This window comes from Oryzias melastigma, linkage group LG2 (genome assembly GCF_002922805.2).
Source record: "Oryzias melastigma strain HK-1 linkage group LG2, ASM292280v2, whole genome shotgun sequence".
NCBI lineage: Eukaryota > Metazoa > Chordata > Actinopteri > Beloniformes > Adrianichthyidae > Oryzias > Oryzias melastigma.
Window position 1 is genome coordinate 14,413,482 of NC_050513.1, and position 16,867 is coordinate 14,430,348.

The 16,867-nt window shown below is 41.3% G+C and overlaps 1 protein-coding gene and 1 long non-coding RNA gene across 2 annotated transcripts in view; one reads left to right on the forward strand and one right to left on the reverse strand.

The window, feature by feature from the left end:
- The window catches only part of LOC112156604, a 19,977-nt gene extending 5,579 nt beyond the window's left edge, over positions 1-14,398 (reverse strand). The window contains exon 1 of the long non-coding RNA XR_004948979.1: positions 12,425-14,398. This is a non-coding gene — a long non-coding RNA (uncharacterized LOC112156604). The remainder of the gene's footprint in view (positions 1-12,424) is intronic.
- Positions 14,399-14,860: 462 nt separating this feature from the next.
- On the forward strand, positions 14,861-16,861 carry pou3f3b (POU class 3 homeobox 3b). Its single transcript, XM_024288873.2, has one exon. It carries the CDS (start codon positions 15,576-15,578, stop codon positions 16,836-16,838), a length of 1,263 nt encoding a protein of 420 aa, XP_024144641.1. The 5' UTR covers positions 14,861-15,575; the 3' UTR covers positions 16,839-16,861.
- Positions 16,862-16,867: the final 6 nt, after the last annotated feature.

Here is a 16,867-nt window from a genome sequence, read left to right on the forward strand (position 1 = left end):
GTTAAACATGTATAAGGTAAAAAAAGTTGAAGATCTTTGGGGTGTGCCCGTATAGTCAACATTGATATTGGAATCAATATCGCCATCAATATCGGTATCGATATTGGTATCATTATCGGTATAAATATCAGTACACATACTGGAATCGATATCTGTATTAATATCAATATTGATATTGGAATTGATATCAATTTCGGTATCGATATTGGTATCGTTATCGGCATAAATATCGGTACACGTACTGGAATCGATATCTGTATTAATATCAGTATTGATATTGGTATTGAATTTGTTAAAGTTTTGTACATATGTTTAATGGAAACTAGGGCTGGGCGATACTGAGCATTTGAGTATTAATCCAATACCGATCCGATACCGGTCAATATTGAAAATATCGATACCAATATCAAGATTTTTTTGTAAATGCTCTGGATGTGACATGAATCTCAAAATCTCAATTGGCAAGTCCAATTTTCAGTCTGTAGCTAATTAAAAGCTAGTAATTGAAGAAAAATTACCAGATTAAATACATTAAAAGTTATCTCTAGCAGCCAATCCAAAATTACTTCCAGAAATAATTATTTAACTACTTAGAATACACTTTTGCTAATGACCTGATGTTAGTGTTTGCTGTTGGACTACATCTTGCTCAAGTCGAGATATAAGTGACATAGTCAGTAGAAAACAATGGAAATCTTAACCCCTCCCCCCTCATGTCCCAAATAGGAAGTGCCAAAAATTCCATAGACTTCTATTGAGATCTAGACAGTTATTTCTCAATCATTTTTTATTTCTTCTTATTGATATCTGCGGGTTGGGATCGATCCAATACCAACTTGAGATTGATACTATCAATATTCTCGATCGATCCGCCCAGCACTAATGGAAACACAGCTAATGAAGCAATGCTTATGGGACTAAAGATCAACAAAGAAATCATAACAAAAAGTTTAGAAAAAATGTATTGCCTTTAGTTTTTAACTACTAAATCTGCTTTACATCTGATGGTAATTAACATCCCTTTAGCTCGTTCTCACCGTGATAATGGGTGTTTGAGTTGAGCATTACACCTGTGTGAAAGTCTTTAAGTCGCAGTGAGATCCCTGAGGGAAACGGAGCAAGCGTTATGTAACGCCGTCACTCAAACTTTTTGAGAGTACACACGGTGCAGACGCTGACAATGCACGGGGACGTGCCTTCGTCATCGCAGGGAGGATTTGCGACTGTGGGCTAATCCAAGGAGGACTCAGACAAACACATCCGTGCGAAAACGCAGTGGGGCTGAATGTAAAAGCAGGCGTAACTGCAGAGAATGCTTCGCTAAGCTTCCGTCTCACACGCCGGTTCCACTAGGAGAATATGCACGGCACAAGAGAGCTGCGTGTAATTTCATTTTACAAGACAAGCCCGCATTATCTGAAAGTTCAAACAGACAAAGGCACGATTCCCATGTGGGAGACCTTGATTTAAAACTTGTTGTAACACCAGTCTTTTTCCCCGGTTTTAATAGAAAGACAGTTACAAGCGGCATATATTAAAGCCGAGCATGTGTGATGACATATGTTGAGTTTTTGTCCCTAAAGGACTGCCTGTGACGTGTTAGATGTGGCACTACCTTTCACACAGTAGGAGCGACGTGAAAACTATTTATATCAAGACAAGAAATAAACTGAAATCTGCTTTGAAAGTTCCTTCCTAGATAACCCTAAATAAGATAAAAATGATTGGTTTATCCGTTCGGATAGGAACTGAAGGAAAACGGTTGGACTCCGGATCAGTGACATACATTATTTCCAGCCTGGGTTGGGTGTGAGCTCAGACGGGGTCGGCAGCCAGTTCCCAACCAAAGCCGCCTTTGTGGTTACTGTCGGGTTGAACGCTCACACCAGGCCTGGACAAAGAAGGTGGGAGGGGATTGGGGGGGGTATGAGCGAGGGAGCGAGCAGCAGTGACGAACGGGGGGGTGGTATGTGTGTGAGGCTGAGTGTGGTCAGTCAGTCGTGCCTCCGCGGAGGCTTTTGCAGGCGTCACACTTCCAGAAAACTCGTCTGGTTTCTCGACTGGAGGCTGTCAGAGGAAGGGAGCTGAGGGGTCGCGAAGACATTCGTCTGATTCTGTGAATATCAGGACGAATTCAGCGGCAAAAAGAGAGAATTCATTCACAACTTTAGTGAAAACCAGAGCTGTGGAGAACTTGGGGATGAACTATTTTGACTTGCCTACATGCCTATTGATCAGTTGCCGTTTGGACCAATACAGAAATACTGATATACCATTGTGCTCTCTTATGGGGTCCAGATGACCCGACCCTTAGATTGATGTGTGATCCCTTCTATGACAAAGGTAGACGGGATATTATGTCTTCCACCGACATCAGTGAAGATAAAAAATCCTTGAATAAAAAAGTTCAGCCCGCTGTCTTCTGGGGTCCAGATGACCCTACTTTTAATGTAAACTTGCCTAAAGTAACACAAGGGTTATTAATGACGCGATACCTAATTTTTCCAATTATTCAATTTAATCTTGTGGCTTTGTGATCAAATATTTACATCGTAAATCTCATAACAGTAGGCAAACCAGGAGATATTCCATTGTTCCATAGCCCAAAACTGGGTATCGCATCGACTCTTGAGCTAGCCTAGGCATGTTTACATTAAAAGTGGGGTCATCTGGACCCCACAAGACAGGGCGCTAAGCTTTTTTATTCAAGGATTTTTCATCTTCACTGATGTCCATGGAAGACATAAAATCCTGTCCACTAGGATAGCTCAAGGGTTTATGATGATGCAATACCTTGTTTTTTAAATTGTTCATCTTAATCTAGTGGCTTTGTGATCAAATATTTACATGCATCTTTACTATCATTTTTTTGTGTCCGACATTTTGCCTTTATCCCTGCTTTATTTACTTTTTTATCCCCTAAAAACAAAACAATGGAATCGCTCCTGGCGTGTCTATGGTTTGGATGGTTTTCCTGGATCTCTTAACCCTCCTGCTCTCTTATGGGGTCCAGATGACCTCACCCTTACATTGAGGAGTTAGCCCTTCCGTGATGAAGGTGGACAAGACTTCATGTCTGTCATTGGACACCAGTAAAGATCAACAATCTTTGAAAAAAAAAGTTCAGCGCACTGTCTTGTGGGGTCCAGATGACCCCACTTTTAATATAAAAAAAGCCTAGGAGAGCGGAAGGGTTACGAGATCATGGTGTCAGAAGTGGGATGGCAAGCCGTAAAAGGAGAATCCACTTCCAAAAAGGAAGGACTGGTCTTCGTTCCCAGAAAGACCTACAACAGCCTGACCCGGATGTGGACCAAGTTTGGGAAGCAGCACAATCTTCAGTAGAAATGGACCTCTAGGACCTCAATGGAATTTCATTGCTTGCCTACTGCTTTGATGGTTTTCCTGGACCAGGAACCCTGCGACTTTAAGGCTCTTAAAATTAAATTCTCCTGGTATTCTCTTTCTTCCAGGTGAACAACATCCCTACATGCCTTTTTTTTTTTTGGTCTTCTAAAGCTTGTATCAATGTTCTCGTCATTTCATGGACGTCGACTAAACCAGTGAAAATTTCTTTCATGTTGTCCTTTCATCATCAAAATAAAGTACAAACGGAGTCTCTGAACAGCACGAACTCCAACTATAACATTATGTCTTCAGATGAAATGCAACTTTACTATGGAAGTCCCAGTTTTACCAGCTAATAGACCAACACATTCTCACTTCCAACTTGTCATATAGGGACGCATGGTTCGGGCACCCTCTGCGTCACTTTTGAAGTTTTGGGTGTCCTCAACTCATCGTTTTCCAAAGTACTGGCTGTTTCCATTAAGTCCCCAACCTCTGGGTCGCGAACCGGTACCAGTCCGAGGGCCGCTTGGTACCGGTCCACAGACAGAGAAACAGTGCACACGCTAATGAGGGGTCTCCAAGCCTTGTGACGCGAGGTACCAGGTCTGCGAGTTACAGACATGAGGTACCCTAACAGGCATCAGGTCAGGATACTGGTTCTGTCCCGTGTCCGTTATCCCATCCAGTACCCTTGTCCCAAGGGTTGGGAACCCATGGTTTAATGGGAACAGCCAGCACGTCAAAAACTGACGAGTTTGGGACACCCAAAATGTAAAAAGATGAGGCATAGGGTGCCCTAACCATACATCTACATGTGTTGAGTAGGTAATGAGAATGTGTAGAAGAAAAAGCTTAATTCAAAGCACATTTTGGGTGTCCCCAACTCCTTGTATTTTGACATGCTGGTTGTTCTCATTAAATCAGGGGTCCCCACGGAGCTTACCCGGTCCGAGGCCCTCTTGGTACCAGTCCACAGACCATAATCAGGGATTTCCAACCTCATGCCGCTGGGTGGTATAGGTCCAAGGCCTGCATGGTAACTGACCATAGATGGTAATCAGGGGTCCCCAACCCTTGTGATGCTGGGCGGTACCGGTCCTAGGGCCAGCTTAGTACCTGATCACAGGCGCTAATCAGGGCTCCCCAACCCTTTGCTGGGACCCATAAAGGGACTTGAACCCTAACTTGTTACTGGTGACCCGTTACCGGTTCTGCGTCCGTTACGGCATTCAGTACCGTGTCCCGAGGGTTGGGGATGGTGTGGGGCAGATCAATCCAAAATATCGAAAGTATCAATCTCAAGGATCAATACAGATATCGATATTTCTACTCTTGCTTGAAACCTAGCAGAGTCGATGACTCGCCGCTCTCGCCAGTCCTGTGAGATTTCAGCAGCAGATCTCACAGTGCATGTGTGTTAAAATGCCGAGTTGTTTTTGACAAGTTACTCTTCACTTGTTTTTAATTTTTTTATTTAAAGGCTAAAAGGTTACAAATTATTTATCTTTGTACCAGTTTTTTTACATTAAATATTTTGGTTTATTTTTGTATCGTAGTTCCTTGTTTCCTTCGATTGGTTGACTGTTTTGCATTTTTTTCTTCACTTTTTCTTTAATTTCAAGAAGTTTTTATTCCAATTAACTATTTTCCATTTAATTGAAAATACAGCCCTAATTATGTTTTTATGTTTACCAAGTGATTTAAAAAAAGGGAAAAGTATGAAAAAAAAGAACAATTGTGATATTTTGAGGTCCATGTCACATCAACCACATTTACGAAAAACATTGATATCGATATCAGCAATATTGACCAGTATCGAATCGTTACCCAAATACTAAGTATTGCCCAGTCCTAGTTGGGGACCAGTGATTTAATAGGAATACCCAGCATGTCAAAAACAATGAGTTGGGGAAACCCAAAACCTCAAAAAGTGACGCAGACGGGGCCCGAACCATACGATCGATCATATATGACGAGTTAGGAGACAGAATGTGTACAACAGACTGTAATGAACAATGGTTACAATTTCCGTCAGTTATGTTGTTCTAGATATGTGTTTGGATGTCACATATTGAAAAAAACAGACAAAATAGCATCTAAAAATTATATCAACTAAAATCTATGATAATACGAGTAAAATAAAACATCAGAAAAAGTCTTTGAACTATTTTTTGGTATAATAATACGTTAAAACCAACAAACTCAGACTTTGAATTCATGCTTTTGATCACACCGAATCAACCGAGACAAAACATTGAGGTTACGGCATCGAATCACCATGTTCTTAACTTAAAAACTGAATGATGACAATAAAGTTTTTGGTTTGTGCTTTTCTAAACTTCTAAAGCTAAATTAAAGAGGAACTTAATTTAATTTAAGCATTTATTGTCAAATGTATAAATCAAAATTTGTCATATTTTACTTGTTTGTAAATCTTAAACTGGGTTTTATGTGTACTTTTGAACATTTCTAACAGAAATAGTAAAAGAGAATTATATATTTTTTTAAAGATACTAGACCAATTCCTTGATTTATTAAAAATATTGTAACACTTGCATTCCATACATTGGGTAACATTTAGAACTAGGGGTGGAGGGAAAAAAAATGATTTAATGTTTACAATTTATAAACAATTCTGAATTGTTCCATGAATTTAAAATAATTGATAATAAAAACAGTAATAAGGGGAGCCAAACGTGGAGAGTTTTCCACTCCAATATTTTTTAAGAGCACACAAATATGGCTGACCTTGTAGATCGTGTCATCCGACCGGTCCCGCCTTTGCTTATGGCGACCGTTGGGAAGATTTTTGGCTTTTACAGTGTCGACTGGCTTTAGATAAAAGTCGCACGGTGTGTAAATTCTGTCGCACCACAATTAAATATGTAGAGAACACAAAGACTTCGCAAAATCACAAAGTAAGCAAACCGTTCGTGTTCTACTGGCGTGAGTGTGGCTTTACTAAGTTCTGCTGCGAGAACTTCCAAAAGAATCATAGTGGATATCTTAAAGAAATCATTGGAAAAGGCCAAGCGAATAATGAAGTCAATCAGACCTTTCAAAGTGAAGGAGTTAGCGCAAGCTAGCCGCGGTCAAACATAAACACTGGTCTGGAGCTAAAGCTCCAATGTAAAAGTCTTAACCCTTTTACAAATCTGAACGCTTTTGTAAATATCCTTTAATAAAACGCTTACCCTCTTTTGACACATTTTAAGCTAACCCTGAACACTGAAAAAAGTTTTAATAAAAGTGGCTACAAGTCTTAAATCTTGTGGAATTTCCATTTCCGGCTAACGATTTTCAGCTTCTTGTTTGCTACCAGATCCTCTCGATAAAACTAGGTAGTGACTCATTATCACAGTCTTTTTTATAAAGCAACTCAGACAAATGCAAAGAAAATCCAGGGAATATTTCCTTTGAGATTCTTAATGTATTTGTCCTTTCTACAAACGTTTCATAGCTGGCTCATGTTACATCCAGTGTGGGTGCTTCGCCAAGACCCTTCAAGCTACTGCCCAACAATGTAGCCACAAGGGGGCCCCAGTCTGGGTCTCCCTGGTCTCGTGGTAGAGTGTCCGCCATGAGACTGGAAGGTCATGAGTTCAAACCCACAAGTCATACCAAAGGGGGAAAAAAAATGTGAGTCACTGCCTTCCTGCTTTGGGGCTTTGGTTTGGGTGGAGGTTGTTAAGTCACCAAATAGTGCCCGAGCGCAGCGGAGTCTGCAGCTCACCCCTCCCCCCAGGATGGGTACAAATTTCACACACCAAAGTGCGTGATTTTAACTTTTTTTAATCAAAATTACTAAAGTAAGACCTGTCCATTTTCTGTACATTTGATAGTCGAATAAATTGTTTTAGAAAAAAGATTTTTTGATTTCTTATATTTCAATTAAAATGTAATATATATATATATATATATATATATATATATATATATATATATAGCTGAAAAAGCTGAAGCCGAAAGCTTGCTGAATTACTAGCTAAAGGCCAGATAAGCCTAAAAAATATATAAAAATGCCAAAACAGCTAGCATATTGTTAAATAATTAGCTAAACTCCAAATTAGCATAAAAAAACTGAAAAAATGTCTAAATTAGCCAAATCGGCTAGCATAATGCTACAATATTAGCTAAACTCCAAATTAGCCCCAAAAAACTGGAAGCATGTCAAATTTTACCAAAACATTTAGCATATTGTTAAAATATTCGCTAAACTGCAAATTAACCTTAAAAGTGGATAAATGTCTAAATTAGCCAAAACAGCTAGCATAATGCTAAATTTTAGCTAAACTCCAAATTTTCCTTAAAAAAAACAGAACAAAGGTCTGATTTGCCAGAATAGCTAGGATAATGCTAAAATATTAGCTAAACTCCAAATTAGCCTTAAAACTTGAAAAATGTCTAAATTAGCCAAAACAGCTAACATAATGCTAAAATTTTAGCTAAACACAAAATTGTCATTTAAAAAACCTAAAAAAAATGTCCTTTTTGCCAAAACAGCAAGCATAATCTGTAAATATTAGCTAAACTCAAAATTAGCCAATAAAATATAACTATATCTTAACTAGCCAAAAAGGCTAACATAATGCTAAAATATTAACTAAACTCCTAATTGTCTTATTTGCCAAAACAGTTAGTATAATCCTATATTATTAGCTAAACTCAAAATTACCCCCCCAAAAAACTGTAAAAATATCTAAATTAGCCAAAACAGCTAACATAATGCTAAAATATTAGATAAACTCAAATTAGCTTAAAAAAACAGAAAAATGTCATATTGGCATAATTTGCTAAAAATATCAAAAACTATAAAGTTTATGAATTCCAAAAATCAAGCAGTAATATCCAATCAAGCTGATATCAAGATTGCATAAATTACTGAAAGTGAGATTTTTGCGTACCGAAAAACGTACGGAAGTGAGCAGGAAAGCTTAAACAGGTAGTGAAAAAAATGAATTACGCATAGTTGAAAAGAAAAAAAAAAAGCCTTAACTTCTACTAAATACCACCAACATGGCTGACAAAGGGTGATTACATCACCGCGCCTTCATGCAGCTGCACGCCGCTAGTTTATCCACTCTGGACGTGTGCAGGAGCTGCGAGGAGTGGAGGAGGAGGAGGAGGAGGAGGGGGGAGCGCCATGTTAAAGATGTATGTAAACCCATTTCCAGACAAATGGGCCTGACTGCAAGGCAACGCGGAGAGGTGCCATAAGCGTCCGGCATGCATAATGCCCGCATGAATCAAGGCGCGCGGGCTGCCGCACAAGCTCGCCGATGAATAACACGTGTCAGCCCCATCGCCGACAACCGCATCCACTCTCAATTTTAAAGCAGGAAAGTTTTTCGAACACAAATTTTTTTTTAAAGATGAGTTTTTCAAAAAACAAAAACGCTTGAGCTTCAGAGGGATACTTGTAAAAGCGCCACGCTCCACAAGTGGGAGTTTGAAGCAACACGGGCTCACAGATCGCCTCGCATGTGTTGCGCGCATGCAGGCGGGCCGGCTTCACCCCGAGAGGCCTGGCTCCGAGTCAGGGCCCCGACAGCGACTCCGGCTGCCCCGCCGTACCCCCGCGAGCGGCGACAGTGTGCAAACAAACAAATGTGTTTGCTCGCCTATCGAGAGCTCCGCTGCGATGCAGCAGGCACCATCATTTCACCCCATAAAGACCATCGTGAATTTAAAAAAAAAACAGAAACGGCACATAAGGGGGAAGTTACGGCCCTATTATTTTATTTGCATTACCTGGAACAGGCGGCGGATCGGCTGGCTGTATTTACTGCCTCATCAGCAGCCTGTAAACATTTGCTGATTTATTAGGCAGTCAGGCTTTGCCCCGACAACGCACATAATCACAGAGCAAACAGTGTTTTCTTCTTGCTCGGGGGGTTCGGCAGGAGATTGACTGGACTCGAGTGACAGATGGAGGATCTTAAAGGATTTTTTGGGGGGCGAAAAAGTAAAAAAAACAACAGCAACAAATAAAAAAAAAAAAAAAGAGAGGAAGAGGAGGTCACCCAAAGGTGCGCCCGAGCTTCTGTTATCCAATTTTACCGGGATTTGGAGTGATTTGCGGCCCCATCCCCCAAGGGAAATAAATGCTTTGATTAATGTAATCCCGGGCAGGAAGGTGCTACTTCCCCCCTCCCCCCCTCCTTCCCTGAAGCCTTCAATCCTCTGGGACCGCCACTGTTTGACAAACAAAAAAATATTTTAAAAAACACAAGATATTTGAGTTGCAAGAACTTTCTACCTTCTATGCCACTCTATCGCTTTGTTTCATATCTTCAAAAAACATACAAATTACTTTAAAATTTCACTGCAATAGAGTGGCGAACAAACCAGGGGGCGCGCCCCGCCTTCGACCCCATTAGGGCTACCGATTTGGAAAGTGAAATGATTTCACCTAAAAACTTTTTTTAAGTGTTGCACCACAAATGTGGAATTAAAGCAAACAATTATAAACAACAAAATTACTTCACAAATTTCACTGCAAAAGACTGGCAACCTAACCAGGGGGCGCCCCGCCTCCGACTCTAACAGGGATTTGGAAAGTGGAAAGATTTCACCTAAAAACTTTTTTTAAGTGTTGCGACACAAATGTGGAATTAAAGTAAATAAATTCTGATGCCCACAAACAACTACTGTATAAACAACAAAATTACTTTACAAATTTTACTACAAAAGACTGCCAACCTAACCAGGGGGCGCCCCGACTTTGACCCCCTGACCCTAGAAGTGGTACCTATTTGGAAAATGGATGGATTTCACCCAAAAACTACTTCAATCTTTACTTATTTTTTTTATTCCAATCAAAAATCATAATTTGAGCGCTCTGTGGGCTCCATATTCCACGTAACTTTTTTTTAAAGTTAAGAGTGTATTGTCGCTTAAAGTTAAATTGACTGTATGCGCAAAAAATTTGGAATTAAAATAAATACATTCTGATGCCCACAAGCAACTATAAACAACAAAATTATATATTTCACTGCAACAGACTGGGGACCTAACCAGGGGGCTCCCCACCTTTGACCCCGTGACCCCAGAAGGAAAAATACATGGATTTCACCTGTAAGTATTTATATTTTTTCTTTACATAAATTTGTTGATTTTTAATCAAAAATCATTACCTAAACACTCTAAATCTGAATGCCCACAGACAACTTTAAACAACAAATTTACTTTACAAATTACACTGAAACAGACTGGCGACCTGGCCAGGGGGCGCCCTGCCTTTGACCCCGTGACCCCTGAGGTTGGTACCTATTTGGAAAATAGATGGATTTCACCCAAAAACTACTTCAATCTTTACTTCAATTTTTTGATTTGCGATCAAAAACCATTAAAGGACTCTGTGAGCTCCATATTCCACGTAACTTTTTTTTTTTAGGTAAACGGCGTGTATTATCGCTTTAAGTTAAATTGACTGTCCCAAAAAAGTGGGATTAGAGAAAGTAAATAAATTCTGATGCCCTCAGGAAACTTTAAACAATGAAATTACTTTATAAATTTCACTGCAACAGATTGACAACCTGACCAGGGGGTGACCTGAACCAGGGGGCGCCCCGCCTACAAACCCCGTGACCCCAAAAGGGATACAGATTTGAAAAAAAAAAATAACGGATTGACCCTAAAAACTGCTTAAATTTGTCCGTTTCTTGCATTTTTTTTTTACTTCAGTTTATTGATTTGCAATAAAAAAATCATTACTTGAGCACTTTGTGGGCTCCATATTCCATGTTACTTTTTTTAAGTTAACGGTCTGTATTACTACTTTAACACAAGTTAAAGTTAAAGTTAAACTCACTGCACGCAAAACAAATGTAGGATTAAAGTAACAGTAAATAAATTCTTATGCCAACAGATGAGCTCAAACAATGAATTACTTTAAAAATTTGCAAGATTGGCGACCTGACAAGGGGGCGCCCCGCCTTTGACCCCATGACCCCGAAAGTGGTACAGATTAGGAAAAAGGGTGGATTTCACCTGAAAATGACTTTTAAGTGTCAACTTCTTGCATTTTCTTTACTTCAATTTGTTTAATTTTAAATTGAACATCATTAATTAAGCATTCTGTGGGCTCCATATTCCGTATAACTCATTTTTTAATTAACAGTGTGCATTATCATTTTAAATTGAATCAACTGGACAGGCGCCACAAATGTGAGATTAGATCAAGTAAATAAATTCTGCAACTTTAAACAATGAAATTACTTTACAAATTTAACTGCAAGTGACTGGCGACCTAACCAGGGGGCACCCCGCCTACAAACCCGTGACCCCAAAAGGGGTACCAGTTTAGAAAATGGATGGGTTTCATTTAAAAACTACTTTTAAGTTTCAATTTCTTGCATTTTTATGTACGTAATTTTGTTGATTTTTAATTAAAAATGATTACCTATACACTCTCCGGGCTCCGTATTCCTTGTTTTAATTAACGGTGTGCATTACCGCTTTAAGTTGAATCGACTAGACACGCTTCACGAATGTGGATTTAAATACATTCTGATGCCCACAGGTAACTTTACAATAATAATTACAAAAAGAAGTGTGGTTACAGCTGCAAAATATTAAAATAAATTGATTTTTTTTAATTGTGCTTACTTTTTTTTAATGAAAATGGAAAGGAATCTGCCTTATTGTGCGGGGAAAATGAGGGCTCCTCACGTGCGCCGGGTCTCAGAGGGAGTCGGCGTGCAGGTGATGTCTAAATCTCACAATGCAAGGGCGTTTGAGCGTGGAGCAGCTGCAGGAAAACACTGAAAAGCAGAGGCGCAGACGCGCTGAGGGATGACATAAGAGCGCTGTCAAAGTGCTAAAGTGATCTTTTCAGTGAATGGATTTCACTTCTTTTTTTTTTTGCCTTTAATTCTCCTTTAAGGAAGTGCGACACCTTGTGGCGGAAATGAAGTGGGGTAAAAAAAAATGTTTCATTTTGACTCATAACTTTTTTTTTTTTAACTCTTTTTTTTTTTTTTTCCCCTTCTCGTGCGCTCAGGCGTGCGGCTGAATGCGCCCAGTGTCCCCCCCTCCCTCTCCTCTCCTCTCCGGCTTTTATGGCGCTCACCATGGATACGGAGTGCGGGGGCTTAGACACGCAGCGGCCGGGGAGAGGGAGAAAGCCGTCCCGAACTTCACCCGATCAATTCCTCCCAGAAAGCGACGATGCGTTCGCGGAACCTCCGGAAACAAAAGTGTTTGTTTCTTTTTAAATTCCCTATTAAATCAAAACAGCAGCTCCAAGTATGGGATCATATTAGTGTCAAAATGAAGGAATGACGCGCAAAAGTGTCAAAATGTAGCAAAAAGAATGGAGGGAAAAAGAGATCCTGGGATGAAGCGTCGACTCACCTCGTGTCCAAGAAAAGCAGGAAAATCTTCCCTTCCTTCCTTCACTCCGTCTGCGTTATCCCTTTTTTTCCCCGCGACTCTCCGCTCCCTGAGATTTTCTTTCCTCTAACTGAGCAGGAGCTCTCCTCGGCTGCCGCTATTATTTTCACTAAAATGTATGAAAATTTATGCAAATGAAAATCAGCACTAACTGTTCGTCTCTTGTTATACTTGGGGATGATTTTTTTTCCCTCTCCCCCCTTTTCTTTCTGTCTTTTTTTTTTTTTTTTTTTCTTCCTCCCTTTGCATACAAAATAAATGAACTCCCCCAGCGGGAAACTTGAGGACATTTCCCTTTTTTTTTGTATAGTAAGAAAATAGAGAAGGGGGGAAAAAACAGAAAGAGGATGCAGCTTTGACTGCACTATATGTGCGCTTTAGGAACATTTTACACTAAATCCTTACTATATATTAATGAATAGGGGAAAAAGGGGGGGTCCCCATGGATTTGGAGCCCTCCCTACTAAATGTAGACAAACTCCACGAGGCTCAACATCAACTTCTGAAGAAGAAAAGTTTTTGCAACAATTCATATTGAAATATTAAGAAGTGATTGAATCCTCTCAGTTAGGGTCTCTGAGGTTGGGGGGGGCGTGAACGAGGGGGTCACTGGGGGTCACTGGTGTGGACAGATTCCCCAAAATGTTGTTTCGACACTTGGTCAACTTTTCTATTGCGATTCAGCATTAAGTTTTGTCTCATTTTGTGCTTTAATGTGTTGTATAAGATTGGGGGAGGGGCATTGTATCTGTTATTTCATTTTGTTCTTGTTTGTTTTGTTTTGCTTTTTCGTTATTAAATTTTTGATGTTAAGCTCTTTGAGCTACTTTTGTCAAAAAAAGTGCTCGAAAAATACAGTTTGATTTGATTGATTTATTTGAATCAATTCGATTTGTTTTGACTTGTTTTGTTTTGTTTTGATTTGATTGATTGATTCGAAACCATTTGATTTGCTTTGTTTTGATTTGATTGATTTATTCGAAACAATTCGAATTGTTTTGTTTTATTTTGATTTGATTTGATTGCACCTTAAAATGATTGCAGTCAAACAAAATGAGGTACGGTAAAAAACTCAAAAACAACTAAGAAGTTAAAGGAATAGGTAAAACAGTACAAAAATAGGTGTCATAAGACCATAAAAAACACAGGATACAAACATTGAAAAAAAGTCATTTTATTTCCCAAAAAACTTTTAAATAGATTGTACTTTTTTTTCATTTAGCTTAAATTCTAGTCAAAATTGACCCATTTTTAAACTTAAACTTGGACTATTATTGAGTCGAACACAATATAAGCTTTAGGTGTCTTTAAGCCATTATTTTAGTTTAAAAAGTATTGGTGACCTTTCAACGTTCTTACCTGATAGTTTTATCTTAAATTACAACCTGTAGAAGTTTTTACTAAAGAGTTTCCACCAATATTTTTAATAGTTCGATTTTGGAATTCCAATTTTCCAAATCTGAATAACAGCACGTCACATGAAAGGCATAAATCAATTCTAAAAAAGGCTTTTATTTTGAAATGTAAGTAATTGGGAGTTCCATTTAGCCTATTTTTTTTAAAGACTCCTATTATACATTTCTTTAACTTTATGTTATTTTTGGAAGATATATTAGATCAAAATCAACAAAATTAACTTTTATTTAAACAAAAGCACCACACCTAAAACACTTAGGTTATTTCTTAAAACCAATTATTGTGTTTTTTTTATGTTAGAATATACATTATTTGGAGTTATACTTATTCATTTTTCTCAAAATTATGTTTTTTTTATGTCTTAGATCCTTCTTAACCTCCGAGTTGGGTTATAAAAACTGAATAATATTAAGCATCATGATCAAAGGCAGAAAACTTTTATTGTATAAAACGAAAAATGAAATAAACAGGCTTTTATTGTGAAAATCCAATAAATAACTATGTTTTATAACCTTTTTACGGAGTAAAGTTGTTTTATTAGTCTTTCAAAACAATGTAGGAAAACCTATGAAAATAATGACATACTACAGATTTATAATAGAACTGTAATAAATGTAAGATATTTATGAATAAATCTAGTATACTTAGATCTATTGGTGTGCACCTCTCTCTCTCTCTCTCTGTTTACTATGGAGGCGCCGTTTTGTTTGGACCGCAATTAAAAACCAGCCAATCGGAACCGCCGGAAGGAGGCGTCGGCAGCCGGACCCGCCAATCACGCCGCGGGGTAGCCAATCAGCGCGCGCGGCGGCGGCTTCGGAGGAGGGGCTTGGCCGCCCCGCAGGAGGGGGCGTGGCCTCGCGCGTTGGGCAAGAAGAGAGAGAGAGGCAGCGAATGAGAGCGCCGCCGCGCTCGTACTTGAACGGCAGTTTGCGGTTTGGCAGGTTTATATACATCAAAACAGAACAAAGAGACAGAGCTATAAAGGAGGAGAGGAGGAGAAAAGAATAAAAGCGAGGGGAGAAATCTCTGCGAGTGAATTACAAAAGAAGCCGGGACGCTGTAAATGTTTTTTTTTTATCCATAATTTGGACATAAATCGGGATTTTACTCCTTAATTTTTTTTTATTTTTGTGTTTTCTCCTTGAAGTTTGGGACATGTTTTTGATGATTTTATTTTGAAATTGAAAAGTTTCCGGTCGCTTCCAAAGGGCTTTATTTCTTTTCTCCCCGCTGATGGATGGACAGAATGTTGTGAGGACGGATTTTACGCCCCAAAAAAGAGACTTTTTAAGAAAGTTTTGAATAATTCATGAGATCCAATTTGAAGAAGAAGAAGAAGAAAAAGTAAAAACAGAGAGAAGGAAGGAAGGAAGGGAGGGGGGTTAAATAGAAACATATTCCTAGCCGGGATGGCCACCGCCGCGTCCAATCCTTACCTCCCCACCAACAGCATCCTCTCGTCCGGCTCCATCGTGCACTCTGACGCCGGAGGAGGGGGCATGCAGCCCGGCAGCGTCGCGGTGACGTCGGGCTCCGGGGGCTACAGGGGGGACCCCTCGGTGAAGATGGTGCAGAGTGACTTTATGCAGGGGGCCATGGCGGCCAGCAACGGGGGCCACATGCTGAGCCACGCGCACCAGTGGGTGACGTCGCTCCCGCACGCGGCCGCAGCCGCCGCCGCCGCCGCGGTGGCCGCCGCCGAAGCCGGCTCGCCGTGGTCCTCCAGCCCGGTGGGGATGACGGGCAGCCCGCAGCAGCAGCAGGACGTGAAGAACCCCGCGCGGGACGACCTGCACACGGGCACCGCTCTGCACCACCGGCCGCCCCACCTGGGGCCGCACCACGCGCACGCCGGCACGTGGGGGAACTCCCTCTCCGGCGCGCAGCAGCAGCAGCCCCCGCCGCAGCAGCAGCAGCCGCCGCTCATCTACTCCCAGCCGGGGGGGTTCACCGTCAACGGCCTGATGAGCCCCGGCGCGCAGAGCCTGGTGCACCCGCTGGTGCGGGGCGACACGCCGGAGCTGGAGCACCACCACCACCACCACCACCCGCACGCGCACCACCACCCGCACGCGGGGGTCAACAGCCACGACCCGCACTCGGACGACGACACGCCGACCTCCGACGACCTGGAGCAGTTCGCCAAGCAGTTCAAGCAGCGGCGGATCAAGCTGGGCTTCACCCAGGCGGACGTGGGCCTCGCCCTGGGCACCCTCTACGGCAACGTCTTCTCCCAGACCACCATCTGCAGGTTCGAGGCCCTGCAGCTCAGCTTCAAGAACATGTGCAAGCTCAAGCCGCTGCTGAACAAGTGGCTGGAGGAGGCCGACTCGTCCACGGGCAGCCCCACCAGCATCGACAAGATCGCCGCGCAGGGGCGCAAGCGCAAGAAGCGCACGTCCATTGAGGTGAGCGTCAAGGGGGCCCTGGAGAGCCACTTCCTCAAGTGCCCCAAGCCCTCGGCGCAGGAGATCAGCACGCTGGCGGACAACCTGCAGCTGGAGAAGGAGGTGGTCAGAGTGTGGTTTTGCAATAGGAGGCAGAAGGAGAAGCGGATGACGCCCCCCGGGGTGGCGCAGACGCCGGAGGATGTGTACTCTCAGGTCGGCAATGTGAGTGCAGAAACACCGCCCCCCTCCATGGACTGCAAACGAATGTTCAGTGAGACATAGATTTTAACTTAAAAACAGACTATTTTTCC

What these genes read in the sequence shown, in the direction of transcription:
- pou3f3b (XM_024288873.2), top strand. Translation starts at nt 15,576, where the DNA reads ATGGCCACCGCCGCGTCCAATCCTTACCTCCCCACCAACAGCATCCTC.